Raw genomic sequence first — 27,545 nt, 5'->3', positions numbered from 1 at the left:
GCGAGTGGGCCGCCTGAGGCAGGAGCTGCAGGCGTCTGGAGGCCTCGCAGATCAATCGCGCCGTCAATCCACAGGCACTTTCATGGTTGCTGCAGTTTAGGTATAGCAGTAAACATAAAAGCGTGTACAAGTAATGACGAGTTCTGTTCAATGTCAAAATCATGTGTTATTGCAATACAAAGGCTGTGGAGTTATAGCCTGTATCGGACTCTCTGTCGCCTGTTTCACGATATAAAACCTACATATCCTACAAAATCTACATATCTGTCACTTTTAGTCTTCAGGTTTTGCGCAGACTAATGAAATTAGATTTAACATGCTTTAGAGGTGTTGGAAAGAGGATTTTGTTAGTGTTATTTGCACTGATTCCAGACTTTATGCTAAGCTAAGCTACTTTACTGCCGGTTTTCAGATGTTAAAGTGGTAAGTCTCTGAATAAATGTTAATTTCTTAGATTCTGTCACCTTTTTTTAGTACAATGAATCCTCAAATCCCTTTTTAGAATTTCTGATTCGTGTTCAGCCCCCATGTCCTTAGTCCAGGGTTTATCACTAACGTGGTCGAACATGTTGTCTGATCCAAATGTAAAGTGTGGCAGAAAGCTATTAAATTATCAGTATTATCTGGAAATGTTCATGAAAGTGAAATTCACACCAGGCGACTAAAATAGTTGGGAATGAACCAAAAAAAAAACTCTTTAAGGTTTCTTTTTTTAAATAAATCAATCCAGAAATCGGTTCGCTCCTCCACGAATGAGCCCTATGTCTGGCCGCGGAGAGCTTGCCGACTGCCGTGTTTGCTTTTCTAATCCGACTTCTAACGGAGGAACAAAACAGGTGCGCAGGCGGAAAATATATTTATGAATCAATTCTGGCTGTTGGCAAGATCACAGCGCCTCTGTGTTTTACATTAAATAATAATTGTATAATCAGAGTTTTGTTAAAATACACTGGAAATAACCAGGCAGACCGGACCAACCAGAAATGAGCAGCGACGCTTATAATGATAGTATCTGTCTGAAAGCACTTCCTCATTATGGAGGAGCTCAGTTTTCATTCAGATGACTAATAAGATAAAACAGAAGCATTTGAAAGAAAATCTTCATCAGCAATTAATCAGTCCAAAGGAGAATTATTCACGTAGCATGAAAAAAAAAAAAGCTTGTAGCCGCCCTTTTCTTTTATAGTAGTGGAAAATTTATAAAAATATTGGAAAACCCTTAAGATTGAATAGTAGTGTCCAAACATTTGACTGGTGCTGACAATTTTTTTCTCTGGATAACCTAGAGATGTGAAAATCCCAACTTTTTTTCCCCCCCGAGCATTCAGATACTTGGTTTTAACTTCAGCAGACTGTGCACCGAGTCCCTGCATTGCGAATGGCTGATTAGATATTTGTATTAATATACAGATGTAGCCAATAATGTGGCCAGAATGGGGAGCCTCGGTCACATTATTATACAAACATAAGAGTCATTTACTTTTCGACTAATTAAAGAATCCTGGTGGATGTTGGTGCCGTCAGCTGTGGTGTCACTTATGATCCTACCACTAGGGGTCTCCAGAGTACGACCTTTTTGAAATTCTTAACTCTTCGTTTATCGCTAGTGCATTTAGACAAAGAATTATATTATTTCAACGAAACTTGGATGCCTGTAAAGCACAAAATAAATCCCATGGATACCATAAATGTTTTTTGACTTTTATCACAAAATCAGAAATATTGAGCTGATTAGAGTTTGTTTAAAATGTTTTCAAGCCAGAAGCACTTCTGTCCATTTAGCTGCAGTGTGATGATTCTTATGTATAATCGAGGAGAAGTGAATATGAAACAATAAGCTGCAGAAGGAATGTGCACTGCAGACATACATCTTCATATGATAGTATATCCAAAATAAATAAAAGGCCAATATAAGAGGTCAGTGGTGAACAGAAACACCTGAGGAGAGAATCTGTCAGTCCATGATGGGAGTTCAACGGGCTGCTGCTCATTTTCCCATCTTGAACTTCCTCATGTGTGCTGCTATTGAGCCGGAGATCTCCGCGCTTCTCTTGTTCTGCCCAAAATAGTCCACAAACTCTCCATCGGGCCCCACGAGGTACATGATGATCGTGTGGTCGACCTAAAGGCAAGAGAGGGAGGATTAGGACGAACACATTTCGAAATTCTGGATTTCTCATCCTCCCATTGTTGAGATTTGCAGGTTTTAACTCACAATGTAGTCGTTGTCCTCATCCTTTGGTCCTTGACTGTAATAAACTCTGTAAGCTCTGGAAACCTGCTCAATCTGATCCAGAGTCCCTGTCAGACCAATCAGCTTCGGGGAAAACTCTGAAAGACATGCAATTAGTCTAGACAAGATAAAATACAAATGTGATATATATATAAACTCAAAACGTGTATTCAGACATGGTCGTACCTTTCACATATTCAGCCATGGCCTCTGGCGTGTCCCTGTCAGGATCGATGGTGATGAGCAGGGGAGTCAGGTTAGGAAGAGTCTTTATGTTGTCTGTGGAAAGACAAACACAGACCAGGTGATTAGACAAATGAGGACATTTAACGCATTTTATAACAAAGCTGGGTTTATCACCTATTTCGTCCACCACTTCAATCATTTTCTCCAGTTCATCTGGACAGATGTCTGGGCAGTGAGTGAACCCAAAGTAGATGAGGATCCACTGGCCGAGGAAGTCCTCGCTCTTGGTGGGCTTCTTGTTGTGATCGACAAGAGAGAACGGACCGCCCAGCGCTGGCTTTCCGATCGACTTGATCCTCTCTTTTTCAATCACTAAAATTCACAATCATCATTATTATTATTATTATTTAGCAACTTTATCGCCCGATGTAACGCAAAAGATTTTATAGAAAACATGTCCTTATTCACTAACTTGTCTTGTGTACTCGTATTAAAGAGTGAATACTCACATTCTTCCTTTTCTTTCTTGAAATATTTCATCCCTCCCAGCAGAGCACCTCCGATAGTAAATGTTACTGCTAAAGATTTCCATGTCACAGGCTTTAGAGATAAGAAAAACAAAGTATACAACAGGCAGTCATGTATATTTTATATAAGCGGTGTGATTTTATGTGACTGATTGAATTTTCCTGAACAAGACCTTTTAGTTATCATGTTCTCATGCTACTAATAGCTGCACTGAAGTGCTTCTCGCACCTCAAATTTCTATCTGATGATGCCTGTGCAAGATGCTTTACACAGTCTGAAAACCTTAAAACAGAATTTGTGCAAGCTGATATGGCAGGTTACAGTTTCAGTACTTTGGATGGTTTGGACACTTACCCCTGACTTCTTGGGTTGCTCCGATGATGGCGGTGGAGGCATTGAGGAGAGCGTTCTGGAGCAGTGTTGGTTCAGCCATTGTGTTGTTCTGCAGGTGTGACTTTCATTCGCCTGTTGATGAGCGATCACAGAAAAAAAGACATGCACTCACACATAAATACATCACAATGTTTATCCTCTATTCTCTGTAAAACAGTACAACAACTAATTGATGGTTATCAGGCCAAACTCCATTCACATATTTGGAAATTTAGAAAGGCGATGTTAGGTGGAGAGACAGCTGGAGTAGGCTAACTAGAGATGGCTTTTAAATTATTAAGTATTTTTCGATTAGCAACCCACGTCATTGGCTGTAATTAATGTTTAGTTGTTGACTTCAGTTGTAAAATGTGCAGTGGTACACGAAAAATGAAATAATTGAGATAAAAATAATAAAATTGTGTTTAAAAGATAATTAAAAAGTATGCTGAACGGACGACTGAGCATTACACGTGTCGGATTTAAGCTAGCTAAGGGTTACATACTGAGAACTCTTAATTTGCCAAATTTCTAAATGGAGTTTGGTGGAGATGTAGCTGCTAGCTTTGACCTACCAGGTAGCAGTGGACTCTCCGCGGTGACAGCGTGTGTGTCAGGCCAGTTTCTCTCCGTACAACATTGTGTGTGAGTCTGACGCTTTGTGCCTGAAGGACCTGTTTATGAAACAACCGGCAACCCGGTCTGAGATATGAGACACACAGAGACATCTTCGGACCTTGACAGAACCGGTGCAGCAACAAGGAAGCTGCCGCAAGTTCGGTTACTAAACGTGATAACTCAGTGAAACTACGGCATACAAACTACTGGTCTGGGGTCAGTTCTCCACATTCATCAGTAGTTAATATGGCCCATTTCAAACTGAAACGGCTGATCTCAGATCTGTCAAGCAGAAGCCGCAGTTAAACACAGGAAATGACGTCAAAAGCATCTTCTTCTCTTGTCTATTCATTTGTGTGCTCTCTGCTGCCACCTGGAGAGCAGTAAATCTTATTACACATAAAAACAAGAATGTTTTATGATTCAGTCTGTTTATTATATTTTACATCATTTAAACATTCAATAGGAGAATACAGTTCAGAATTACACATTTGATCAACTTATACCAAAATAAAGTTTATAACACTGATTGTACGGAAAATAATGTACAAAAAAAAAACAGACAAATTGTAGTGCACATGACATGAATTCATTAATTCTTCAAAGGCAGCATTCTCGGTTGAAGATTTTCAGTCAAAAAACAAAAGAAAAATGGACATTTTATCTGGCAGGAAGTGGACATTTAAATAGCAGTTTTACAATGTGAAGGCCAGTTTGATCTCAGCTCCTTATTGATGTAGTAGTAAAGCCAGGCCACAAAGGGGAAGACCGTGATGGCAACAGCTGTGGAGACTCGGAGCATCCCAACAGGAGCTCTGATTGACAAGTAAAAATATAAAATAAATAAAAATAACACATAAAAACTATTTTATCAAATAAATAAGGAATGGTTATAATGGAAAAGGTCGTAAAAATAAAATTAGTTTTCTGGTTTTATTTTTAACCTTACCTTCCAGAGTGGCGACACAGGAGAAGCCAAACAACAGTCAACAAGAGACCAGAAAATTCTCTGCAGAAAGTTGACAGAAATGTTTTTACAATACTTTCCATTTCGCTTTTATCGCTTCCATTATAATAGAAAAAGATTAATTTAATAAAATTGAAATATGATGGTAAATCTGTTAAAATTAAAGATATTTTTTTTTCAGATCAGGTGAGATGTAGTGTACCTGCCCTCCTCTTGCTGAAAGATCTGCGTGATTCGCTCTTTGTAAAGTGTCCATCCTAACATGGAAACAAACGCGCTGGAAATCATCACATGGAGATCAGCAACACGCCTCCAGGGCAAAGTCTCTGTTTAATTGAATTAAACAAACAAACAATGCAAATTAGTCAAATGTGGAAGCAATGCACTAAAGTGAGCTGCACATGTACGATAGAGCCACTTGATGGCGCTATTAATACTGGCTAAAATACACAGGAGGTGAGTTCAACGACTTTATAGGGAGTGTGGAAAACAGGAAAGTAAACTCAATGCAAGTTAAAACGTTAAGAATCCCTTCTTGCAATTATTTTTTAATTGTTAAAAGGCTAATTATCTGCTAAAATGACATTGATCAACTACCAATGCAGAGCCACACGTGTCTCCCTACCAGTCACATGAGGTTTCAAGCCAATAAATACACACAGGACTGCAGGAACACCATAGCCAACCTGGAACAGAAACGTGGTGTTACTAATGCAAAAACACAACCTCCGATTAGAAAATCACTTGTCAAATGAGCGCAAGCTTACCATCCATAAACCTGCGTCTGGATCATTTATCTACAATGAGATACATACAATTACTGATCAGAGTTCAAGTGTGTGCCGTGAACGTGTTTGCAGATAAAACCTTCACCTGGACATATGATGCGAGAGCGAAGAACAAAGACATTAAAACGTTGCAGATTTGCCAAACGACACAAAGCCATGACTTCTTCTCGTTACAAACTTCTCCCATGGTTGGTTGTAACCTTTCACTTCCCCGCCCGTGTCAGCGGGACGTCAAGACTCCAGAAAGCAGGCGCACTCACCCATCAGCTTTTAGTCTGACAAAACAGTGAGAGTTTGCTCGGTATAAACAAAGTCAGCCTAAAGATTCACTGAATTGTTTAAGAATCAACAACTATTATCAGATTAATGTTATTATTGTTAAAACTATTATCATATAAAAACACCACAAGCCCATTTTGGATTGATTTACGGCCGCAAACCATCATTATATTAGGATTCCTATTAGTTTTGCACTTTAATGTTGATTAATTGTCAACAAGGGCACAGTCATGTTATTACAGTCATGCTTTTAATATTTTATTTGATATCGTTATCTTCTGTTGCTGAAAAAAGCTTATAAACGTGTATGTGAATAAGATATATTGGTTTGATTTCTTCAATGGACGCCTCGGTCAATGAAACGAGCGCACATTCTAAAGACTGCAGAAGAAGAGCACAAGGCAGCGACATAACTTCCGATATATTTTTTTAAAAAATAAAATCCATATCGCTGTAATCTCTCAAATAGATTAATTGCGAAATGCATGATGGTCTGGAGATAGCCTATGATGGATTTTTGTCTTTTAGAAAGAGCTAAACCTCAGCTGACAAAGCTAGACGCCGTAGTTAATTAACTAGCTAACTGTATTTTCTTTTACTTTGAAATAAACACCGCAAAACATCCGGTTCAGCCTCGGCTAACAGCTGCTAGCATGTCGCTGTTTGGGACGCTGTGGGTGTTGACATGTCAGTGTCACTTGGTCAGCTGATTGCGGGTCGTAAAGCCTCTTGGCTAGCCAGTTTAGTTAGCCTAGCTTAGCTGGATGTTTGTTTTTGTCAGCGTTACTACACAGGCGGCTGTTAACGCGGCGCAGACGTTTTAAAAACTGTAAATCATTTAACGTATTTTAAATCTTTTTACAGTCGCTGTCTGCTTGTTTGGCGGCGCGAACCTGCCGTCAGTGAAACCGTAGCAATTATTGCAGCAGGGAGGGAAGGAGTGAAGTTGCTCTCCGCGTCTCTGCATTGCAGCCCGGCGCTGCTGATGGAATTCAAACACACAACAATGGCGACTCCCAGCCCTAACAACCCAACAACACCTGGCAGCAATAACGCAGGGTCTGCAGCGCTCCTCCACCACCAGTCCCAGTCCCAGCACATCACAACGATGAGCAGCATGCAGGGTAAGTGGAAGGCCAAGAGAAAATATCCGCATGAATCTGGAGGCTCGCAGTCTGCTGCAGTGAAGGTTAATGTTAGCAGGGCTAGCCGTGGGAGGCTCAGGCTACTCCCAGGACCGAAAAATACTCCCAAGAGAACGGACCAGCACTCCCCTATTTCCCAAGAGGGGCGTACGGCTCGTTCATTGTCCGGTTTTTCATCAGTTGTGAAAAATAATTATCCTCTTATAAATTTGAGAAACGCATTGAATGTCATTGTTACCAGTTTGTCATTTTGTAGCCCGTTATCCTTCGCTGTTGCCCTGCTAAAATCTCGCCAAAATCCATTCAGAAATCTGTCAATTTTAGGTCGCTGCAATGTTTCAGTTTCTCAGAGAAGCCGATTTAAAATGTCTTTTCCTAAATAGGAACTGACCGAAAAGACGCACCTTTCCGCATATATTAATTAATTCACTGTCTCTTCGTGTATGTGAATTGCAGCACCCTTTTCATTCAAGAGGTTTTCCACGTAAATACAGCCATTTCACACTTGACACGTTAATGAGATATACGCCGAATTCACGTTGACACCTCCACAATTAAGAATTTGTATCACGTCACATTACATTGGCTGTAGGTGGTTAGAAATGTGGAAAAACGAATTAAATGGCGAAGCTTAACTTTGTATTTCAGTGCATTTCCATACACTTGTTAGCAGTAAATCTGTATATGCACGGGGTGTTGCAGATCACCCTCCTGTTTGTGTAGAGTAGTGAAACCTGAAGCTGCTTTGTCTCCAAACGTCTAAATCAGGCGTCCAGCGGAACCAAATGCTCATGACAGTGCTGTGTTTTTGTACAAACGCTCTTCTCGTTTCAACTTTCAGAGTCCAACACCTGCTGGAGATGTCAGAGTGAAACAGGTAGCTACACACTTCATTGATTTAATAGAGTTAAACAGATTCTATGACAAATTGAAGTACTAAAGGAAACACAATCTCCACACTTGTCTTATGATTCTGGTGATTTTTTTAAAGCTACTGTTTTAGGTCCTGAATGATGATGTAGAATATAACTTGTATTGGAAATAGATTCAAATAATCAATATAACTAAGTTGCATGTTGATTATGTATCCCTGGTAACTTCTGGTTAAATGAAGTAGATGCTGTTTTGATCCAGCACAACATTAGTGATCACCTAGCCTTTATATTTAGAATTTTCTGATAGTATCCATGTTTTAATTCACATTTCCCTGACCGTATTTCATCTTTTACCTTTAATGCTTCTAACTAATGATCCCTAACTCCTGACATGGTGCTGATCGATGGTGAGCTATCCTAAGAACAATAAGCATTTACCTGTTTTTCCGTCACAGCCTTTTCGTAATGATGGTTATTCATACATCTATATTCCCCCTTTTTATTTTTAAACCTTCGTGTCATTTTCCATTGATTCACACTTCATCATGCTTGTAGCTGTTTCATAAACGCGCGTGCATGCTGATGCATTGACCTCCGGGAAATGCATTTAACCTGTGATAGAATGCACCAGGTTATTTGACAGCTCAGCAAAGCGAGGCCAATTTCTGTGATCTTTTTTTTTTTTTTTTTTTTTTTTTTTGAGGGGGAGGGGGTCAGTGAAGTCAAACTGACAGGGCAGTCTCTTGAGGAAGGGCCTAACAAGGTGAAATATAACAAAATAGTAAAAGCTGTCTTCTCACCTCTAGGGTTTCAGATAAACCTGTCTGGAGCTCCCCCAAGTAAGCCAAACCTCTTTTGCTTCAGCACCAACAGTTCTCATCCCTTTGTTTCCGCCTGACAGTCTGGTATGGGGGAGTCTGTCCTGCTGTTCTCAACTAATCCAAGTCAAAACTTCTGACGGGTTTGAGGAGGCTTGTGCCGCTAGCTGACGTTTTTAAGGCGCTCGGATGCCAGGATACGCATTTGTTTATCATTTCTGTGCCGCGCTAAAAGGCAGGCGTATCTGTTCCCATCGGCACAAGCCCAAAAATTCAGAGCTTCCATTGATGTTTTGGCACGAGAGCCTCTCAGCAGATGTCACTCCGTCTTGCCCTTTCTCGTTGTGTAAAGAATTAATAATGGAAGCTCTACCTCGGCGTTTTTCAGTGTGAAACTAACAATCAAAAGTAGTGCCTGTAGTGTTATCACATTGCCTTTTGTTCCCCACTTGGTGTGTCTTTTGTTTTTTTGGCATGGGTGCACTTTAGCGTAGCACTTTCTTGTCGAGACAAGGCACACACACACACACACACACACACTTAAGTTGTCATTTCAAGAGCCTTTTTTCCGCGGAAGCCTATTTGGAATTCCAGCGCATTCTTGTGGTGTTTGTGGGTGGAGCGAGCCTGTCCTTCGATTCAAGGTGAAATCAAAGCAGTTGGCCCCGAGGAGCAGCATGTTTCCATCCACATATATACTTTCTTTCTTTTTTTCATTTTTTTTTTTTTTACCTCCCTGTGTTGTGTTTAGCTTTGGGTTTGTGTGTCTGCATCATGAATGTAGGTGTTTCCAGCAGCATGCTACGTATCTTGTGTCTGCATCAGAATGAGAGGAGTATGTTGACAGTACGGTGGAATTTGAGTCCGCTGTTAACATACCTTTGGGTATTTTTAACTTCCTTTATACATCTTTTGCATACGAATGTTTTGAAGTAAGAGCTATAACCATTCTCTGCAACGGCAAACGTGTGTTGACTAAAGAACCAGAGCTGCAAACTCCATAGAGATTGTAAAAATGTGAAAAAGCCTGCACCCTGCATAATACAACAAAGGTTGTGTATCTTTGTATTACATCGTATTGACAGGAACGGCTGAAAAGCAACTCTTTGTGTCCAAGACAATGCGTCAGATCTTGAGTCTTTAAGACCTTATAGTCAGTCACTAAATGAACAAAGAGTCCTGCAGAGAGAAGAGAGAGAGAAGACGCTGAGAGAATAAATCCACCGAAGAACTGTGGGAAGTTCTCCAAGATGCTGCAACAACATACCTGCCCTTAAACGCACTTTGAGTGGAGGTGATAAATGAAAACTACTTATGGCATTAGTACGCTCTTAAAGCATCACTACTTCAATTCGAGCGCCTGAAACTTTAGCACAGTACCGAAGCTCAAAAATATAAACCGGTAGTATAACCTTAATTTAGAGGAATTCACAGCAGGAGGTTATAGTTGTATATAAACTGGTAATTGAGCGTTAAATACCTTTCCTACACTAGTTTGATGAAGTAGGTTTGTCTTTAAGGTGGTCGAAAGGAGCTAAAATGGACAATCTAGTACTGTCGTCCATATATGTATTGTAATTAACTGGCTTATCGAACGTAGTCATAACATAATATAGGTGTACCTACTGTATCACTGAATGATGAGTACTGTAACATCATCTTCTCATTGAGGATGAGTTGGTGTTGCAGAATACAGATGTGTTTGTTTTTTCACTGCCATCAAATCCCTTATAAACACCTAAACTGACCATGGTTCATCATGTAAGGCCGTGACGCACCAAGCTGATTGTTGGTCGTTTTCCAGTGTTGGGACGTCCCACCTTCCTGGCCTGCCGGTTAATGGCTTCTCTTCCTGCTTTCCCTCTTGAATGATGAGTACTGCTTTAAAAAAAAAAAAGTCCTAAAAACAGCTGACCACTGTATCTCACTCGAACTGGAGTGCATTTGTCGTAGACTAATTTGACTGCCGTATTAATCCTGATTTAGTGCTGGTGTAAGCGTCTGTAGCAGCGGGACGGTGTGTTTTAAACTCACAGTGGATCTCTATGGCACGGAGGAATAAGACTCATAGTACTTCATGAGATTTGCTGACAGTGAAACAACTTTACAGTAACAACCGCCTCATTCTTTTAATAGACCTTCAAAATGTCTTAAAGCTCGTAGGTGAGTATTTGTTGGAAATATGACGGACGTTTGGCGATGCAGACATTTCCCTTGTTCAGTGGAAAGCATGACATAGATGAGTTTGAGTAAATTTGGATCCATCTGCTCGTCTCCTCCTCAATCCCTTTGTTGTCCCATTTTATGGTTTGTGTTGCTTTCACTTATCATTCTGACCTTTCACGTGGGATCAGTTTGCACTGGCTCCGTCTCTCGCCGTTGTTTTTCTAACCTGATTAACGTTTCTCCCCCCGCTCAGGTAAACGCAAAGCTCTGAAGCTGAACTTTGCGAACCCTCCGATCAAACCCACGACTAGATTCACGCTGAACACGGCCGGGCCGCCCTTTCAGAACCCGCACATGTGAGTGAGCTTTCCCGGGTTCGAATCAAATCTACAACCGGCCATTTTCTTTGTATTCAGCTTTTTCTTTTTTTCTTTTTTATCAATAGAGAGAGGCTGAGAACGCACAGCATCGAGTCATCAGGAAAGCTGAAGATCTCCCCGGAGCAGCACTGGGACTTCACGGCCGAAGATCTCAAAGACCTGGGCGAGATCGGACGAGGGGCTTACGGCTCCGTGAACAAGATGGTGCACAAGCCAAGTAACCAGATCATGGCCGTCAAGGTGATCATTTACCTGTGCTTGTCTGGGATCAAAACAAACACGGGAACATTGTCCATTACACTAGAACATTTTCTTTTCTTTTCTCCAGCGGATCCGTTCTACAGTTGATGAGAAGGAGCAGAAGCAGCTGCTGATGGACCTGGACGTGGTCATGAGGAGTAGTGATTGTCCTTACATCGTGCAGTTTTATGGTGCTCTGTTCAGAGAGGTGAAACCTGGTCACATTAATACTTCATATGTTGTGTTGGTGTTGTTGCCCCAGCAAGTGACTGACTTCTTTGTGTTTCAGGGCGACTGTTGGATTTGTATGGAACTTATGGCTACCTCGTTTGACAAATTTTACAAATTTGTATATTGCTCACTAGACGACGTGATTCCAGAGGAAATATTAGGAAAAATAACATTAGCTGTAAGTTTGTTTTTTGTTTTTATCAAATTTCATTCAGAAATAAAAGAAGTCTGATTGACGACTTCCATTTCTAAACCTTCTTGTTTTTTGTTTTTTTACAGACTGTGAAGGCACTTAACCACTTAAAAGAAAACTTGAAAATAATACACAGAGGTAAGTGGATACCGGCCGCTTTACATTTTATTGCTTGCGTGCTCTCAACTCACCGGCTGTGTCTCTTCACTCTTCGCCCAGACATTAAACCGTCAAACATCCTCCTGGACAGGAACGGCAACATAAAGCTGTGCGACTTTGGCATCAGCGGTCAGCTGGTGGACTCTATCGCCAAAACCAGAGATGCCGGCTGCAGACCATACATGGCAGTAAGTCACACGGTCGGAGTTTAGCGCGGTCCGCCGACCGCCGGCCTTCAGCCCAGCGTTGTGACTGTACTTAGGGTTCGTTGTTAGGCTCCATTTATTTGAGATCACATATTTATCAGTCTCCAAAATAAAAGACTGTCTTGTCCCTCCCTTTTTTGTATCCTGACCATAAATGACCTCAGAGAGAGAGAGCGAGAGAGTCATAGATTACAACTGTTCTACATAGTGAATCACATAATTCAGTAAAAGAGGAGGCAGATAAGAATCAGGATGGGTTTCCTGACTCATGATGAAGCAATGCAAATGAACTGAGTAAGACCTGGCATAAAAAGTTGTGTTTGACCATAAAAGGTCCTGTATATGGTTTTATATAATTTCAGATTGACTATTTATTTTTCTGTGCAGCAATAAAAAATGTAGTTACATTGCAGTTCCAGCTACTTGGACAAACACATTCACAGGTTTTCTTGTCATTTTGCCATTTTTACATTATATATAGATCATTTACAAGGAAAAAAATAATGCAAACGTGTTAATTGAACATTTAATAGACCAAACACTCAATGATTTAATCTAGAAAACCATCACTGATGCATTGGTTCTCACCGTCTTTCCTCCTTCTCCGTGAGACTGTAGTATTGGTAAGCAGCCAAACGTTTGGCCGTGGAAAGCAGTGATCTCATTGCGGCGGCGTCATCACTCGAGGTTATTTTTTGTCGCGTGGTTACATCAGTTGGGAGCACCTTCTCCCCCACGTCTCCCACCTCCTCCCCCTCCCCCCTCGGTGTCTCCAGTGCATTTTCCATTCTAAATTTGGTTAGGCACTATCAGCACCCACACTCTGCCCTCTGCAAAGGCTGGGGCCGGGCGCTTCATTCATGACTCTCGGCTTTGAAGCGGGAGCTTCCCGCTGCCGTGAGCTCAGAGTGCAGGAATCTCGGCTCCCGTTTCTTGTTTCCAGCTGGCGCGCGCTCCAGGTGTGCGTGATCGGCGTGCTGCTGGTTCCTGCAGGCTCAGTGACGTAGATGGACGGCTCTCGGTGCAGCTGGGTGCCCTGACTTACTGTTTAGATATGTGCAGACGACATGCTCTTTAGCTCAGGCTGCAGTCAGGTGCTGGATGCATGTGGAATTCAGACTTTCCAGAAGTCTTTTTATTTTTTGTTGTAAATTTCAGTCTCATTTACTGTGATTTATGCTCATTTTTTTTAATATGTGCAAAACAGAGCATAAATAGGGCTTTTTTTAGGGCTTAAAGTAACAACTTATATAACAATTATTCATTCATTAGTAGTTGATCAAACTCATAAGCTTCCTCAGGGTTTAACTTGCTTATTTTGTTCCATGGCGTTTTAAAAAGATGCGCAATTCTTCCCATTGTGGAGGCTAAATATTTGACATATTATTCATTCAGTCACAGTTGACACGTTATTAATCATTTCCTCAGTAATGGTGTTTATATGTGCGGTGATTTTAGAGACTAAACTCTTCCAGTCTTGGCAGATGTGAGCCGGCTCTGTGCAGCAGTCAGCTGCTGCTCCCTAAAACCCCGTCAGAACTGCAGTCCCACTCCGCTGGGTGACATCAGCCTCTAATTCGGGCCTGTAAATGGGCCAGCGAGGTGCTCCCTCCTCTCAGCGCAGCAGCGAGAGACTGCTGCAGCACTATGACACACTTCGTTACCACATCTCCTCCGAGGCTTTGCGATGAAGCGGGAAGGGAGGTTGTGAATGACGGATGTGGCCCTGGAGGGGCAGGAATGAGTGTGGTGTTAGCTGATGGCATCTTGTTGTGCAGGTGAAAACATGCCCAGAGGTGATGAGCTGCTTTGATATTCTCAGTGGCAAACTTGTTCCGTAGGCAACACCTGTATCTTACAAACTAGAATCAATTTTGGCTTAACCTTTTTTATTTCACCATAAAATCCCAGTTATATCCTTTTAGAGCTTTGGGGGCTTCTTACTGTTCGTGCTGCATAAAGATTTGAGGCTGTGGGGCTTTAAACGGAGCGAGCACAGTGACCCCTGGTGGTTTGTAAAATCCACAGCAGCCCTTTAAGACAGAACCCAAAACACCTTTTCCATATTTTCTCTTTATCTGCAAACCTATAAACGTCTTATTAAGGCCTGTTTTATTCATGTTTACTGATTTTTATGTGTTGCCCGTTTACTTTTCAGCCGGAGAGAATAGACCCCAGCGCGTCCAGACAAGGTTACGACGTCCGCTCAGATGTTTGGAGCTTGGGAATCACACTGGTGAGTTTTTAACTTTGCTTCGCTCTCTGTAGATCCTGAAATGATGTAGAGAGAACGTTCTCCCACAATGTTTTATTAAGTATTTTGCTTTGCAACCTTTCAGTCGATCAGATCGTCTGCAAGCGCAAACAGAATTCGCAAATCTCAAGTTGTGTGTACATGCGTGTACCTGAAGTCGATCTGATTGATCAAAACACGGCAGAGCAATAGTTAATAAAACATTGTGGGAGTGCTGCAGTGTTTTTTTTTTTTTTCTACTAGATTTATCAACCTGGTACACCAGATGGTTTCTAATAACACCTAAGAAGTTGTTCTTGGAAAGTATTTGGAAAAGGGTTGGTCCTTTAAAAAAACAAAAAACAGAATGCTTGACAAGTGCTAGAGGCTAAATTCAACAAGCTAGCTATCAATGTGTCATGTGCCTGCAAAAGGAAAACGTTGCTTCTCGCTGTTCTCACCCCTAAAAAAAACAAATCCAGTCTGATCTTGTAATCTTGCGAGAAGCTTCCTCAGCAGGTAAGTGAGGTGTCATATCCCGCAGCTGAGACTTCCAGATCCTGATTCCCATCGATCAGTTTACGGCCCCTTTACGCTCAGTCATGTTGAGCTGTCTGAAACGTAAGTCCCTGTTGTTATGTCAGGTAAAATCTTTGGTTGTCACTCCGAAGCATTGGCCGTGTAGTCGCTGCAAGAGCAGATGCTTCTATTCTGGTTCAAGAACTGAGAATTTAACCTGAACTGTGACCACATCATTTCATCAAAACGTGAAAAGCTACTAAACACTTAACGCTCATTTGTCTTGCATGCACTTATCGTCTTCATGTAATTTTGTTGGACTGAAGTAAATATTTACAGTAACATACTAAAAGTTTGCAACAGCATGATGGCTGCCATCTTAATTAGTTTTGCCTAACCTGCATTTTCAGTAAAAAGAATATAGAAATCAGTTGTTTAAGACCTACCAATTTTCTGAAAAGCTGCAGGGAAGGGAAGGTTGGTTCTCAGCGTGTCTAGAACCAAATGTCGTCTATGACTAATACGATCCTTTAATCTGGTTGGCTGCACCTGAAAATTGCTTGATGCCTTCCCATATTATATTCTCTTTATGTTTACGATCTCTATTCATCTTGACTGCAAATCTGCTGTGCTGCTTTCCTACACAACATCTTCTCTATGTCATGTTTATCCTGACTTGACTGTTTTATCCACCGACGGCTGATTTGGAGCTTTGACGATGAAACACGGCCAATTTCGCTGGTGCAACATATTGTAAATGCCATCTTAAATAAACTATAGGACTAAAACATGTGCATACTGTAACCACATTGAAGTGCTCAAAAGGCAAAGTGTGTCAGACTCTGACAAAGAAGAAAACTTACAGAGCTGACTCAACCTGTATTATAGCAGAGTGAAGGTTTACTGTTTTATTTATTAGAAAGCATCTTGCTCAGAGAGACATGCAGTAAACCACCTTCAGGCCCCTTTACTTTACTTTGTGGCAGATGGCGTTAAACCAGAAGTACATCAATGAATAAATATTACAAGTGTGCAGTAGTTGCTGTTTCTTGTAAAGAAGATTAAGGATTTGTTTTCTGAAAATGTTTACAGTATAGACTTTAAAAACACTGCACAAAGCTATCCATTCTACTTCTTCACTCCTGATCTGTCAGTTTGCCTTAAACACATCATGTTATTTCAGTACGAGCTGGCCACAGGACGGTTTCCCTACCCGAAGTGGAACAGTGTGTTTGACCAGTTGACGCAGGTGGTGAGAGGAGACCCGCCGCAACTCAGCAACTCAGAGGAGAGGCGCTTTTCCCCCAAATTCATCGCCTTTGTCAACGTGTGGTAAGTGCAGATATTTCCATGATTTCACTCATGCCAGAGTATTAGGCTTGTTTTTTTATGTGTGCTATTCTGCCCCTTGGTGGACAAATGGCTGAACTGCACTCTTCATCTTTTCTCCAGCCTTACAAAGGATGAATCAAAAAGGCCAAAGTACAAAGAGCTACTGGTGAGTTCACGCTGCTACACGGCGAAGGCTTCTCACGTTTCATTTTGAGTTTGTATTGATGCGCCACTTTTTTTTCTCTACAGAGAGACCCGTTCATTCAGATGTACGAGGAGCGCTCGGTCGACGTCGCCAGTTACGTCTGCAGGATCATGGATCAGATGCCTGCTTCTCCCAGCTCCCCCATGTATATGGACTGATAGCAGGGCAAAACCCATCACTGAATATACACCACTCTGCAACAACAAAAGACAACTAAATAAGCAAAACGAATCCTTGTGTAAATTTGCTTGGTCCCCTTATTGCCGTGTTAAAAGAGAATTGTAAAGCCTGAAAAAAAAAAAAGAAGAAAAAAAACACCACTTGCAGTAAACGTGGTGTTCATTTCAGTCATGTCTGTGTAGTATATTAACACACTTCTGTTTCTCTCTTGTTCACAGACGCACAGTCACTTAAGTATAATAGCAGCTGAATCTATCAATCATAATGCATCTCAGTGATTAGTAACAGTGATTTAAAGAGGAAAAAAAAAAATAACCTGGAACTTGTATTTATAGAACCAGAATCATGTTTGATTTGGAGACCTACTGGAATCATGCTCTTTGTGAATTGTCCCACCTCTTCCATGTACGTGAATGAAAGCATTGTGTTTGGTATCTTAATGGAAGTGTGCTTCTCTGGGTTTAGAGCTAAGTGTAGGTCGTCAGAGTCGTTACCCGCAGTGCAGTCAGCCCTCACTGCAGTGGACTCTTTGCTGTTGTATGAATAAAGAGAGAGAAAGAGAAGAGAAAAGGCGTGTTGTGTCACTTTATTTCTGAACCGAAATACAGAATGTGTGGATTCTGATAATTCTTTGTGGAAAATGTATCACTCATATAGAAAATCCATTTAATTATGAAAACTAATTTCATAGAGAAGATAAACCAGCCCTAAACTGGATTGGAAAGACATAAGTATGAACGAGACAAAAACTATGAATCTGCAGAGGACACAATCTCAGCTCTAATGGTTTCAGTTCTTGGCCACAGGGATTTATTGCATCCAATGTGATAAGACAGCCCACCAGTTTTTTAATGATTTAGTGGTCTGTGCATGCCAGTCCTGTCCTCGTGGATCTGGCATTGTACATGGGGAGCATAGTGTTGAAAGAGAAAATGGCCAAACAGAAACTGCAATTTGCAACTTCAAGGGGCCGAGTGAAATCCACGGAAGGCAGGACACAAGCGCACACACAAACAAGCCGGTATGTGAGCATAAGGGTGTGATATTTGGTATTGCAGGGTACATACCTAATTTTTTAACATAGTAAGATGACAATGGTGTTTTCTTATATCACATTATTGTCACTTTTGGTGCACATTCTATAAAGATGTTTTGTTTTTATTGCAGTTTATCACATTAATTCGGTAACTGCCTGCCCAAGTCATCATATTGCACAATTTCCGGTGTGACTGTGTATTTTCTGATAATATTACAAATATTAAGAAAAAAAATATTATTTGTATTAATTATTATAAGTCAAGTCAAGTCACTTTTATTTATATAGCACACTTAAACGCAATGTAATTGACCCAAGGTGCTCACAGAAATAAAATATATACAGTAATAAAAACAAAAAATGTTCAAAGTAATAAACATGTTTTGAAACTAACTGACCACCAAACTGAGTGAGAAATAGGTTTTTGGGTTATTTTACACATATTTCATAAGAATGTAACTTTTATTTCGTAGCAGTTTGTTTACGTTCTGTCCCCGCCTCCCTTTCTGAGAGCGTCGATGTGATTGGTCCACAGACCCGTTAGGCAATCGTAAAGACCAATGAGCGTTAAGAACCGGCAACGTCATCATTAGATGCCGGAAGAAATGTCACATGTGTCAACCAACCTTTAAAGTCCTACGGAATGAGCACACAGCTAATGAATCAATAAAACGGCATGATGAAATGTTTGGGTAACATTAACTGAGCGCGTTCAGGTTCGATTTGTCGATTGGCTCTTTTTTATTTAATCGCTTGGGTGGCGTATTTATTATGAATACGGTGCATGTCAAGCTCAGGAGCATTACTTTGCTGTTGAAGAAGAGCGGAGCTCTCTCTGCTGGTCCTCCGACAGTCGCACGCTGTGACTTTCGCCTCCACAGGACTGTGTTGCAGTTTTTCAGGACAATGGCGACCAATAGAAACAATTTCCCGGAGCCGAGGCAGCAGCTGGGACCGAAGAAGCATAAGGAGCCGCTTCGGAAAGTAAAAAACAAAGAGAACAGGAACAAACGTGGAGATAGCCTCGGACCGTCCACTGTGTACCTGCAGGTGGTCGGTGCTGGGACCAGAGACAGTCCTTCGTCCGTTTTTGTCTTCTCCGAGTACAACAGGTACAGAATACAGACATGTTACATGTTGTTTTTAGAAGAATAGTGTTGTAAATCCAGCTGAACATGTTATACATTTACACAGGTATTTAAACATTGCATCATAATATATGCACCCTGAACAGCAGGAGTGGCCCAGACAGTGTTTTCATTATCTTTATAAATCCATCTGTTGTTTGGCTTCTTTATGACTCAATTAAACACTGGTGGGTTTAAATTATTAACAAAGAAAATATCAGAAAATAGTTTAGTTTTGCAAGACAAGTAGTCCAAAACCAGAAGATATTTAGCTCACTATTGTAGAAAACGGATGTTAAAATCATATTTGCGGACAGTATCATCTTGCCCCAACTCTTCTGTAAGTCTTTATTCATAAGGTTGTTTAAACTGAGAGAAAAATCAAAAAATGCAAACTGTATAGGGAAGTCCATTTTCTCTTTTGGTATGTGGAGCCAAACTTTCTCTGTCTGGTAGAAGCGTAGATTATTTTTGTTGTTGTTGTTGTTTTTGGCTGTTCCTCTAAATTATTAATTAATTAATTATACTTCCTCTAAGTATTTTTTGTTTTTGCACAGTTTAATTCCTTACATTTCCCTCCTCCCTGCCCCAGGTACCTGTTCAACTGCGGCGAAGGAACGCAGAGACTCATGCAGGAACACAAGTAAGCCGGTTCGAGCATGGCAGCGTTGTGCAACCCGTTGTCACCGTCTCAGATTAGAACACCATTAACGTGAACATTTTTCATTCTGGCAGACTGAAAGCCGCCCGACTGGACAACATCTTCCTGACCAGACTGAGCTGGGAGAATGTGGGCGGTTTATCAGGTCCAATTTTTATTTTTTTATTTTTTTTTTTTTTACACAGGAAGAAATGTTATTGGGAGGCTTATTGCCAAAATAATTAGCGCCACTCACGTTGATTCTCTACAGTAGCACTGTCTACGCTCCTAATATCGCATCAAGTTAATTTGCACGGTAATGTTCTTACAATCAGAAGTCTTAATGGGAATTAAATGTCATCATCAATCACTAATCGTCTGCATGTGTTCATCTCTGCAAACCAGAAACTTCAATAATATTCCAAAGAGAAGGGCTCTAAAAACTGGCAGTGATTCATTTCTCAAAGCTCTTTTCTGAACTTCTCTCTCTGCTGTAGGGATGATCTTAACCTTGAGGGACACTGGCGTCCCTGAATGTGTTCTCTTTGGACCTCCACAGCTGGTGAGGAAACTGAATTGCACAACACAAACACGCCTGCAGGAGCTTTTAATGTGACAAGGACACATTGCACATCTGCCGTCTGTCTTTTTCTGATCGCAGGAGAACTACCTGTGTGCCATCAAGTCCTTTTCTGGACCACTGGACGACATCAAGCTGTGTACGTTGAATTTCTACAATTGGTGAATTACAAGTTGCTCATTGCTTTTGGTTTTGCTTTATGCGTGATATTCACCGTATCGTGTGCTCCCAGCGGTTCGCCCGTACACCGAACAGATGCACTCGGACGACACCATGACGGTTTATCAGGTGCCAATTTTCGGTGAGTTCGGAGGAGTTATTTGTGCTTTTTGTGATTCCTCAGCTCCTCAAAGGGATTTTATTGTAAACTGACTTTTTTTCTTTTTTTATATATATATGTATGGGCAGCCAAAACTAGCGACGATGGTGGAAAACTCTCTCCCAGGCAGGGACGAAGAAGCCCCTCTCAGAGTTCCCCAAAGAGAGACAACAGCAATGGAGAAGATTCAGGTGAGGCTGCAGGTCAGCAGAGGAACTTAATGTAATAATAATAACATAATAATAATGAAATAAAACTGAATGACAAAAACAAATGAATAATATGAAATAAATTGTTTTAAATTTGATGACTTCCTGGAAAGTGATTTAAAAATCTTGACGACTCATCCTGCACTTGGGGGCGTGTACTAATTTTGTGTCCCTCGGCTCTTTCCTGCATCCTCCTCATGATGTGACGTCGTCTGAATTATCTCTAAATTAATTGATATTTAACTGAACTGAACTGAACCGATTCAGGAATCTGTAGCGATAACCAGCTCTATACACCAGAGTTTAATTGTGCAGCCTTGCGCTTCAGTTATACGTGTCAAATATCTTTCAGGTGAAAGACAAGCACCGACTAGAGATACGTCTTTGGTGGTTGCCTTTGTGTGCAAGGTAAGACGCTGTAAGAACGATCTGTCATCCTGTGTGTGTGTGCTTGTGTAATGTCTGAATGAGGATTGTTTCTGACATTTTTCTTCTCCACCTGTCAAACGCTTTTGCAGCTTCACCCCAGGAAAGGAAACTTCTTAGTGGCTCAAGCCAAGGAACTTGGACTGCCCATGTAAGAGCTATGTGCTCATAGAGCTCTCCTATATCTGGATTCTTTTGCAGTATTTTTATTTTTTCACAGTAATTCTACAACTCACATGTTATGGTCTGTTCCCCCACAGAGGCACAGCACAAATCGGCCCACTCATTGCAGATCTGAAAAATGGGAAAAGCATCGTGTATGAAGGAAAAGAGGTGCTGTGAGAATTCCCTGTCAATTCTAAGGCTGAAGCTCTGGTCGTATACCTGCTGATGCTACTGTCGTTGTGTACCGTACTTGCAGATCCGACCTGAGCAGGTCTGTACTCCCACTGACCCAGGACCCGTCTTTATTATCGTTGAGTGTCCGTCTGAGGAGTTCGCCGAAGCTGTTTGCCGCAATCAGCAGCTGAGAAGGTAGGAGTTTAAACACCAGAGATTTTAGTGTACACTTAAAGAGATGAAGAATATTAACTTGTATTAACAAGGGAAAAGTCTGCATTTAAATTGAGCCTGTCGTCCCGTTCAGGTGCCAGACAGGAGGGTCAGAAGCTCCCGCTGCTCTGGTGGTCCACATTACTCCAGAGTCTGTTTTGAAAACAGATGAATACCGGGAGTGGATGGGGAGGTTGGCATTTTCTTACTCTGAATCCAGACTCCCGTAAAACTGCTCCTGTTGCCGTTGAGTTGGATGCGTTAAAGCTAAAGGCTGCTTGCGTTCCTGCAGGTTTCCATCCACGACAGAACACCTGATCATCAACGAACAAGCGTGCACAGTCCACAACGTCAGAAGTCACAAGATTCAGACCCAGCTCAACATGATCCACCCGGAGATCTTTCCACAGCTAAAGGCTTACCAAACAAAGGTAACACCGAAACATTGTCTGGTCAAACATACGTCGTATTTACGTGGTGAGAAATCTGACTGGACCTGCTTATGAAATTAAACTCGCTGCTGGAGTCCATCATTCAAAAAGTCTGCATTCACCTCTAATTACGCGCACTAGTGTCTTTCACTAATACACTGTAGCATTTTTAAGAAAACGTCCTGAACATGCTCTTCTTTTGGCGTTTTCTCTCAGGAGCCTCAGGCCCCCTTACACACCCCGAACGTCAGAGCCGAGTGTTTGCTCAAGTTCCAGCTCAGACCCGTAATGGAGTGGCAGAGGTTAGTTTGTCCTTCAATCCCCCCAATTTAACCGACATTACTCTGCAGCTCCGAGCGCTGCCTCGTCACAGAAAACAATCTGGAACGGACGACTGCTCTCAAACGCTTTCTTCTTCTTTTTTAACCTCGTCTTCCAAGTGTCAGGTTTTTTTTTCTTTGTCTACGCTGTTTCTGTCAAATACTGTAGCGGCGCATCAAGGTCAGATGTGGAAAGAAATGCCTCTTCTTCCCTGCAGCGTTTTGTGCAGGCAGCGGTGTGTGTCTTCTTGACTGTGTGTGTCTCATTTGTTAGGGATGCTATCCCCGCCTGCAACTCTGAGGAGTTCGTGAAAGAAGCTTCTGAGGTCCCGAACTTTCTGGCACAAGTGGACGAGTGCAGGAAGATTTGCTCCACTGACGCTGCAGTGCTTTCTGGTCAGTTCTGGGAACCGGGCGCACAGAAGGGTGATGCTTCTGTAAAGTCAACAGCCATTTCACACGTCAGGAGTCTCATTGATTGTGCAAATTTGATTTCCGCTGCAGGTCGAGGAGAAAAACACCCTGAGGTGATTTTCCTGGGAACAGGATCAGCTCTTCCCATGAAGATCAGAAACGTCAGCGGCACTTTAGTTAATATCAGGTACAACTGATCACCGCAACAGATTAACAATATTTGCACGATTTCTCAAGAATGTAACAAGAAAACGTCTTCTTTCTAAAGAGGGAATTTCAGTTTTCAGTCAGAGCTTGTAATATGATGCTGAGAAACAAAAACAAACTGTAGCTTTCTGTTCTGCCGTGCATGTCTTCCTCCTGTCGAGCTGGTTTCTAATGAACTGTCTTGTGTTTGAAGCCCGAGTCAGTCTCTACTGCTGGACTGTGGAGAGGGAACCTTCGGGCAGCTCTGCAGACACTACGGAGATGACGTGGATAAGGCTTTGTCCAAGATCTCCACAGTCTTCATCTCACACCTGCATGCCGACCATCACACAGTAAGCACCCATACGCCACGTTTAACTTATCGAAACAAACTCAACTTGATAAATACTAATCCAAATGTTCAACCTTTTGTGTTAGGGGCTGCTACAGCTGCTGTACCAGAGGAAAAGGGCGCTGGTACGTCAGAGAAAAATAGCGCTTGCTCTTGCACACAGCAGCATGTGCTACGTGTGCATGAACTACAAAATGACTCGTGTAATTTTTTTGTGTCTCCAGTCCACTTTAGGAAAACCGTTCGCTCCCATCTACCTCGTCGCTCCGGTGAACCTTATGACCTGGCTCAACCAGTATCACGACTACTGTGAGGAGATCCTCAGCCACGTCAAGTATGTGGACACAGTCTTCTTCTCATAAGGACCACCTCTGTGCACCAAGTCGAATAGTCTCTCTACTTTAGTTAGTGGTGTTTAGCCTGTTGTTGAAAAAGCAGCAGGTTTGGCTTGTTTTTTTTTTCTTGTATTTATAGTTATATTTATGATATGACATATGTTTTGTATTACCCTTCTTAGATCCTAGTCTTAAATGAAAAGTGCAACTGTTAAAGTTATCTGTTTTTTTTTTCTTTTACAATAACATTTTTTCGCTAGTTGTTAGAAGGTTATAGTGATGCTTCTTTAACTACTTATTGGTCCGTCATTCAAAATGGATTCTGACCCACAAAATTGGTATCCAATAGGATGCAATAACATCCAGATAGCTAATAGTAGACATGTTGACCTTCCTGTAGTGGCTGTTTAGGGCTTGAATTGTAGACCATTATAATTTAAAAACCCATGAGCATAAATTACATAATATACTCAATATATCAACAATACTGCAGAACACTAAATGCACATTTTACTTTACAGAAACATCACATATCTCGACAACAATACTAGTTGTAAGGTTTGTAATGTGTTGAATTTGGTTGTAATTGAAGCAGAAGGGGGTTGGAGAGTACTTGGCTATAATTCATTACAGTTAGAAAAACAATAATATCAAATTTAAACTTCTAAATATTTGTAAGTTAAAAGTTGTCTGTGATTTTGATTTTCATGTGTTTTTTTTTTTTAAATTTTTTTTAGTTTTTATTAAAGAGCAACTTGTGAACAAAGTGTAGGTACGGGCGTCCACACAGCAGGGGGCGCTGCAGGAAGCGCCATAGCAGCCAAATTTAGATTTTTAACAATCAGCTCTCAGTTAACAAAGAGGATGCTGACTGTGGTACATGTTATCTGAAATAAACTGCAGACATGAACTTTATTTTAGAGCCTCCAGCCACTTTAAAGACCACGATATGCTCCAGAAACCCAGTAAGAGGAGCTCCTTCCTTCGTGTACCCTGAGCCTGGCGTTCCTCTTCATAACAGCTGTTGTTCTTTTTCAGCCTCATCCCTAATAGATTTCTGTGTGACGGCGCCGAGGTGACCAAGCAGCAGACGAGCTCATTCATCCAAGGGATGCTGAAGAAGAACGATCTAGAGAAGGTCTGCAGCTGCCTTGACCGTCACATTCTTCATTAATGGAGCTTTTAATGTCACTCATTTAGTTTCCTTGTTCGCTCCCAGTTTCTGACCTGCGTGGTGTATCACTGCAAGAACGCCTACGCCTGCAGCTTCACCCATCAGTCAGGCTGGAAACTGGCCTTTTCCGGAGACACCATGCCCTGCGACGCGTTCGTAAACATCGGTTAGTACCACTCACAGTGATTAAAGTCCACGTGTCGCTGAAGTGTGTCCAGACAGATGCGCACAAGAGCAAACTGAGCGCACGCTTTCAATATTTCAGTGACTCCTATAAGGTCATCTTAACTGTGGCTTGACTACACGGGTTGCTCTGAATAATTTATCAGATATTTCTTAATGCTTTCGATCACTCTCATAGCTGGCAGCTTCTTCTAATGCTTCCCAAGGGATCCCACTTCATTGACTCTCCTTAAATTGCTTGACTGGATTCTGTCCAAGCACAGCCTCCTAGAGACAGCGAGTGTATATCCCATGCCTGTTCATTATAGATGGCTCAGCTCACCGGACAAACAGGGCGTGCCGGTTCTTGATTACGCCGACGACTTGATTGATTTCCTAAGAGACAGGAAGGGTGTTTCTGCGATTCAGGCTTCTGATCTTTTTTTGGTTGCAGGAAAGAATGCAACCTTAGTGATCCACGAAGCCACGCTGGAGGATGAGCTGGAAGAGGAAGCTGTAGAGAAAAGGCATAGGTTAGTACAACAAGCCGTGACCTCAAGCACTCCTGGAATCTGTAAATCCCATTTACAGATTGATTGTGGGGGAAAAAAAGAAAACCACAGCTCAGACTCTTTCTCTGATGATTGCACTGTTCACTCTCCACAGATACTGACATTGATTTTTTGCATCTTTTCTATGGCATCTGTCTTCACAAAAGCATCTTTTAGATCCTCAAAAAAAAACTCTCGGAAAAGCAGAGGAATATAAATCTCTGGCTCCTTGTTTTCTGACAGCACGACCTCCCAGGCCATCGGCGTCGGCATGGAAATGAACGCCGACTTCATCGTGCTGAACCACTTCAGCCAGCGTTACGCCAAGATCCCTCTCTTCAACGAAGAGTTCACCGACAGAGTGGGAATATCGTTCGACCACATGAGAGTGAGTTGGAATCCACGTAAAGATGTCCAGTCATTCAGAAGCCACATTGGAAAGATGCTCTTCTTTCTAATGTCAAGCTTGTACATATTACAAAAATAAATAATTCAACATACACTACTGGATAAGACTTAGGTTGTTGAGGCAGATTAGGAAAAGGATTTCTGAAAATTAAGATTTTATCTGTCAGTAGTATCCTAGCTAATGTTAACCTACAAGGTTTAAAAATACTCAACAACAACACCGTCAGCTCCTGCATGTCCTTATAGACACTTTGATGAGTCTATGAGCGAGTAAAGGCAGATCTGTAAACACGTCACATTAACAGATTTCAAAGCTCCGGCAAAAGTTGATGTCGGGTCAATTCCCCCTTCTTCCAGATTCGCTTTGGAGATTTTAAAATTCTTCCCAAACTCATCCCCGTACTCAAAACCCTCTTTGCCGACGAGCTCGATGAGATGGAGGGAAGAAAGGAGAGGAGGGAGCTGAGAAATCCCAGAGGAAGCGGCTTCGAGGTGGCTGACGAGCTGAAGACGACGGCGGCGGCGGCGGCGGGGGGGCCTGTGGATGGCCGGGGTGCCAAGAGAGAACAGACGGAGGAGGCAGCGACACAAAACCTAGGAACGAAGAGACTGAAAAGCAGCTGATTCACCTGCGATTCGTTAAAACATACATGACGGCATCCTGAGTTATTTTATTTAAATGAGCATGAGATTTTTATTTGGATCATATGGTTTGATTGATGAATCTTGCATTGCACTGTGCTCTGAATATAGTTTGTTTTTCATTTAACAAAAATAAAGAAATACCACAGTGGCTGTAGTTTAATGCATGTTATCTGTGAAATACATTTACATAGTATTTCTTCAACTTGACTGAAATCGTTCTGATCAGGACTTTTACAAACTTTTACAACAGCCCCAAAACATCAATCACAATACAGATGACCAAAATGGAGCCTTATTTTCAACTTTGCTGTCCATACACACCGATCAAGCATAACATTGTGACAATGCAATGTTCTCCTGGGAAACTTTTAGACCTGGCATTCATGTGGATGTTACTTAGACATGTACCACCCACCTAGACCAGACCAGGCACCCCTACTCCATAGCAATGACACTCCTTGATGGCAGCAGCCATCCCCAGCAGGATGCAGCCTGACACAGGCACACACACAAAAACACTTTAGGACCGACTCAGAAAACATGAAGAACAGCACAAGGTGTTGACCTGGCCTCCAAATTCACTAGATCCCAAACTGATCTGTGGGATGCACTGGAACAAGCCTGATCCACAGCTGCCCCTCCCCTCAACCCAGAGGCCCCCACTAACAACATACTGTTGCCAGACACCACAGGACACCCTCAGAAGACCCATGTCCATTCTCTGATGAGTCTATGAACTGTTTCGGAGTTACAAGGGAGACCTACACAATATTAGGTCATAATGTTATGCCTGATCGGTGTAGATTCCAGCTTTGTTCCTCTCTT

General features: G+C 41.8%; 4 protein-coding genes across 6 annotated transcripts; 2 read left to right on the top strand and 2 right to left on the bottom strand.

Annotated features, from left to right (window-relative positions):
- Positions 1 to 1,226: 1,226 nt before the first annotated feature.
- sco1 (synthesis of cytochrome C oxidase 1) lies at positions 1,227 to 4,359 on the bottom strand. Its single transcript, XM_084570151.1, has 7 exons — positions 3,895 to 4,359; positions 3,302 to 3,412; positions 2,929 to 3,019; positions 2,594 to 2,791; positions 2,420 to 2,512; positions 2,216 to 2,331; positions 1,227 to 2,122 (listed from the first exon to the last, which is right to left on the bottom strand). The coding sequence occupies exons 1-7, from the start codon at positions 4,045 to 4,047 to the stop codon at positions 1,988 to 1,990; spliced, it is 897 nt and encodes a 298-aa protein (XP_084426277.1). The 5' UTR covers positions 4,048 to 4,359; the 3' UTR covers positions 1,227 to 1,987.
- Positions 4,360 to 4,371: 12 nt separating this feature from the next.
- Positions 4,372 to 5,948, bottom strand: tmem220 (transmembrane protein 220). The gene is made up of 6 exons (XM_084570152.1): positions 5,778 to 5,948; positions 5,672 to 5,701; positions 5,530 to 5,590; positions 5,107 to 5,230; positions 4,887 to 4,946; positions 4,372 to 4,752 (listed from the first exon to the last, which is right to left on the bottom strand). Exons 1-6 carry the CDS (start codon positions 5,877 to 5,879, stop codon positions 4,620 to 4,622), a joined length of 510 nt encoding a protein of 169 aa, XP_084426278.1. The 5' UTR covers positions 5,880 to 5,948; the 3' UTR covers positions 4,372 to 4,619.
- A 635-nt stretch (positions 5,949 to 6,583) lies between these two features.
- Positions 6,584 to 17,498, top strand: map2k4a (mitogen-activated protein kinase kinase 4a). 2 transcript variants are annotated; one of them, XM_084571351.1, is made up of 13 exons: positions 6,584 to 7,095; positions 7,958 to 7,993; positions 8,798 to 8,830; positions 11,229 to 11,331; positions 11,421 to 11,595; positions 11,684 to 11,803; positions 11,885 to 12,004; positions 12,106 to 12,157; positions 12,239 to 12,366; positions 14,543 to 14,620; positions 16,320 to 16,468; positions 16,589 to 16,634; positions 16,718 to 17,498. In XM_084571351.1, the coding sequence occupies exons 1-13, from the start codon at positions 6,957 to 6,959 to the stop codon at positions 16,829 to 16,831; spliced, it is 1,293 nt and encodes a 430-aa protein (XP_084427477.1). In that variant the 5' UTR covers positions 6,584 to 6,956; the 3' UTR covers positions 16,832 to 17,498. The 2 variants fall into 2 exon arrangements, with proteins under 2 accessions (XP_084427477.1, XP_084427478.1); XM_084571352.1 differs by lacking the exon at positions 8,798 to 8,830 and having other exon boundaries at positions 6,586 to 7,095.
- A 1,009-nt stretch (positions 17,499 to 18,507) lies between these two features.
- elac2 (elaC ribonuclease Z 2) lies at positions 18,508 to 26,868 on the top strand. 2 transcript variants are annotated; one of them, XM_084571155.1, is made up of 24 exons: positions 18,508 to 19,001; positions 19,609 to 19,659; positions 19,752 to 19,822; positions 20,154 to 20,218; positions 20,318 to 20,375; positions 20,469 to 20,537; positions 20,645 to 20,746; positions 21,117 to 21,172; positions 21,283 to 21,341; positions 21,451 to 21,523; positions 21,612 to 21,724; positions 21,837 to 21,935; positions 22,035 to 22,173; positions 22,390 to 22,475; positions 22,768 to 22,889; positions 22,998 to 23,094; positions 23,308 to 23,446; positions 23,532 to 23,570; positions 23,670 to 23,779; positions 24,819 to 24,918; positions 25,000 to 25,120; positions 25,571 to 25,649; positions 25,911 to 26,055; positions 26,433 to 26,868. In XM_084571155.1, exons 1-24 carry the CDS (start codon positions 18,661 to 18,663, stop codon positions 26,697 to 26,699), a joined length of 2,601 nt encoding a protein of 866 aa, XP_084427281.1. In that variant the 5' UTR covers positions 18,508 to 18,660; the 3' UTR covers positions 26,700 to 26,868. The 2 variants fall into 2 exon arrangements, with proteins under 2 accessions (XP_084427281.1, XP_084427280.1); XM_084571154.1 differs by having other exon boundaries at positions 20,645 to 20,758.
- Positions 26,869 to 27,545: the final 677 nt, after the last annotated feature.

The sequence above is a fragment of the Chelon labrosus genome (assembly GCF_963514085.1).
Source record: "Chelon labrosus genome assembly, chromosome: 21".
Lineage (NCBI taxonomy): Eukaryota > Metazoa > Chordata > Actinopteri > Mugiliformes > Mugilidae > Chelon > Chelon labrosus.
Note: the sequence above shows the minus strand (reverse complement) of the source record. Positions and strands in the feature narration are given on the sequence as shown.

Excerpts from the sequence above, each read along its gene's own strand:
- sco1 (XM_084570151.1), bottom strand. The coding sequence starts at position 4,047 with ATGTCTCTGTGTGTCTCATATCTCAGACCGGGTTGCCGGTTGTTTCAT. Across the intron at positions 3,413-3,894 it reads GGAGAGTCCACTGCTACCTG|GCGAATGAAAGTCACACCTG; the intron begins GTAGGTCAAAGC and ends GCTCATCAACAG. Across the intron at positions 2,513-2,593 it reads TGAAGTGGTGGACGAAATAG|ACAACATAAAGACTCTTCCT; the intron begins GTGATAAACCCA and ends GTCTTTCCACAG.
- tmem220 (XM_084570152.1), bottom strand. The coding sequence starts at position 5,879 with ATGGGAGAAGTTTGTAACGAGAAGAAGTCATGGCTTTGTGTCGTTTGG. Across the intron at positions 5,231-5,529 it reads CTTGAAACCTCATGTGACTG|AGACTTTGCCCTGGAGGCGT; the intron begins GTAGGGAGACAC and ends TCAATTAAACAG. Across the intron at positions 4,753-4,886 it reads CTGTGTCGCCACTCTGGAAG|AGCTCCTGTTGGGATGCTCC; the intron begins GTAAGGTTAAAA and ends CTTGTCAATCAG.
- map2k4a (XM_084571351.1), top strand. The coding sequence starts at position 6,957 with ATGGAATTCAAACACACAACAATGGCGACTCCCAGCCCTAACAACCCA. Across the intron at positions 8,831-11,228 it reads CCTGTCTGGAGCTCCCCCAA|GTAAACGCAAAGCTCTGAAG; the intron begins GTAAGCCAAACC and ends CCCCCCGCTCAG. Across the intron at positions 12,005-12,105 it reads TAGGAAAAATAACATTAGCT|ACTGTGAAGGCACTTAACCA; the intron begins GTAAGTTTGTTT and ends GTTTTTTTACAG.
- elac2 (XM_084571154.1), top strand. The coding sequence starts at position 18,661 with ATGAATACGGTGCATGTCAAGCTCAGGAGCATTACTTTGCTGTTGAAG. Across the intron at positions 23,780-24,818 it reads GAGATCCTCAGCCACGTCAA|CCTCATCCCTAATAGATTTC; the intron begins GTATGTGGACAC and ends GTTCTTTTTCAG. Across the intron at positions 24,919-24,999 it reads AGAAGAACGATCTAGAGAAG|TTTCTGACCTGCGTGGTGTA; the intron begins GTCTGCAGCTGC and ends GTTCGCTCCCAG.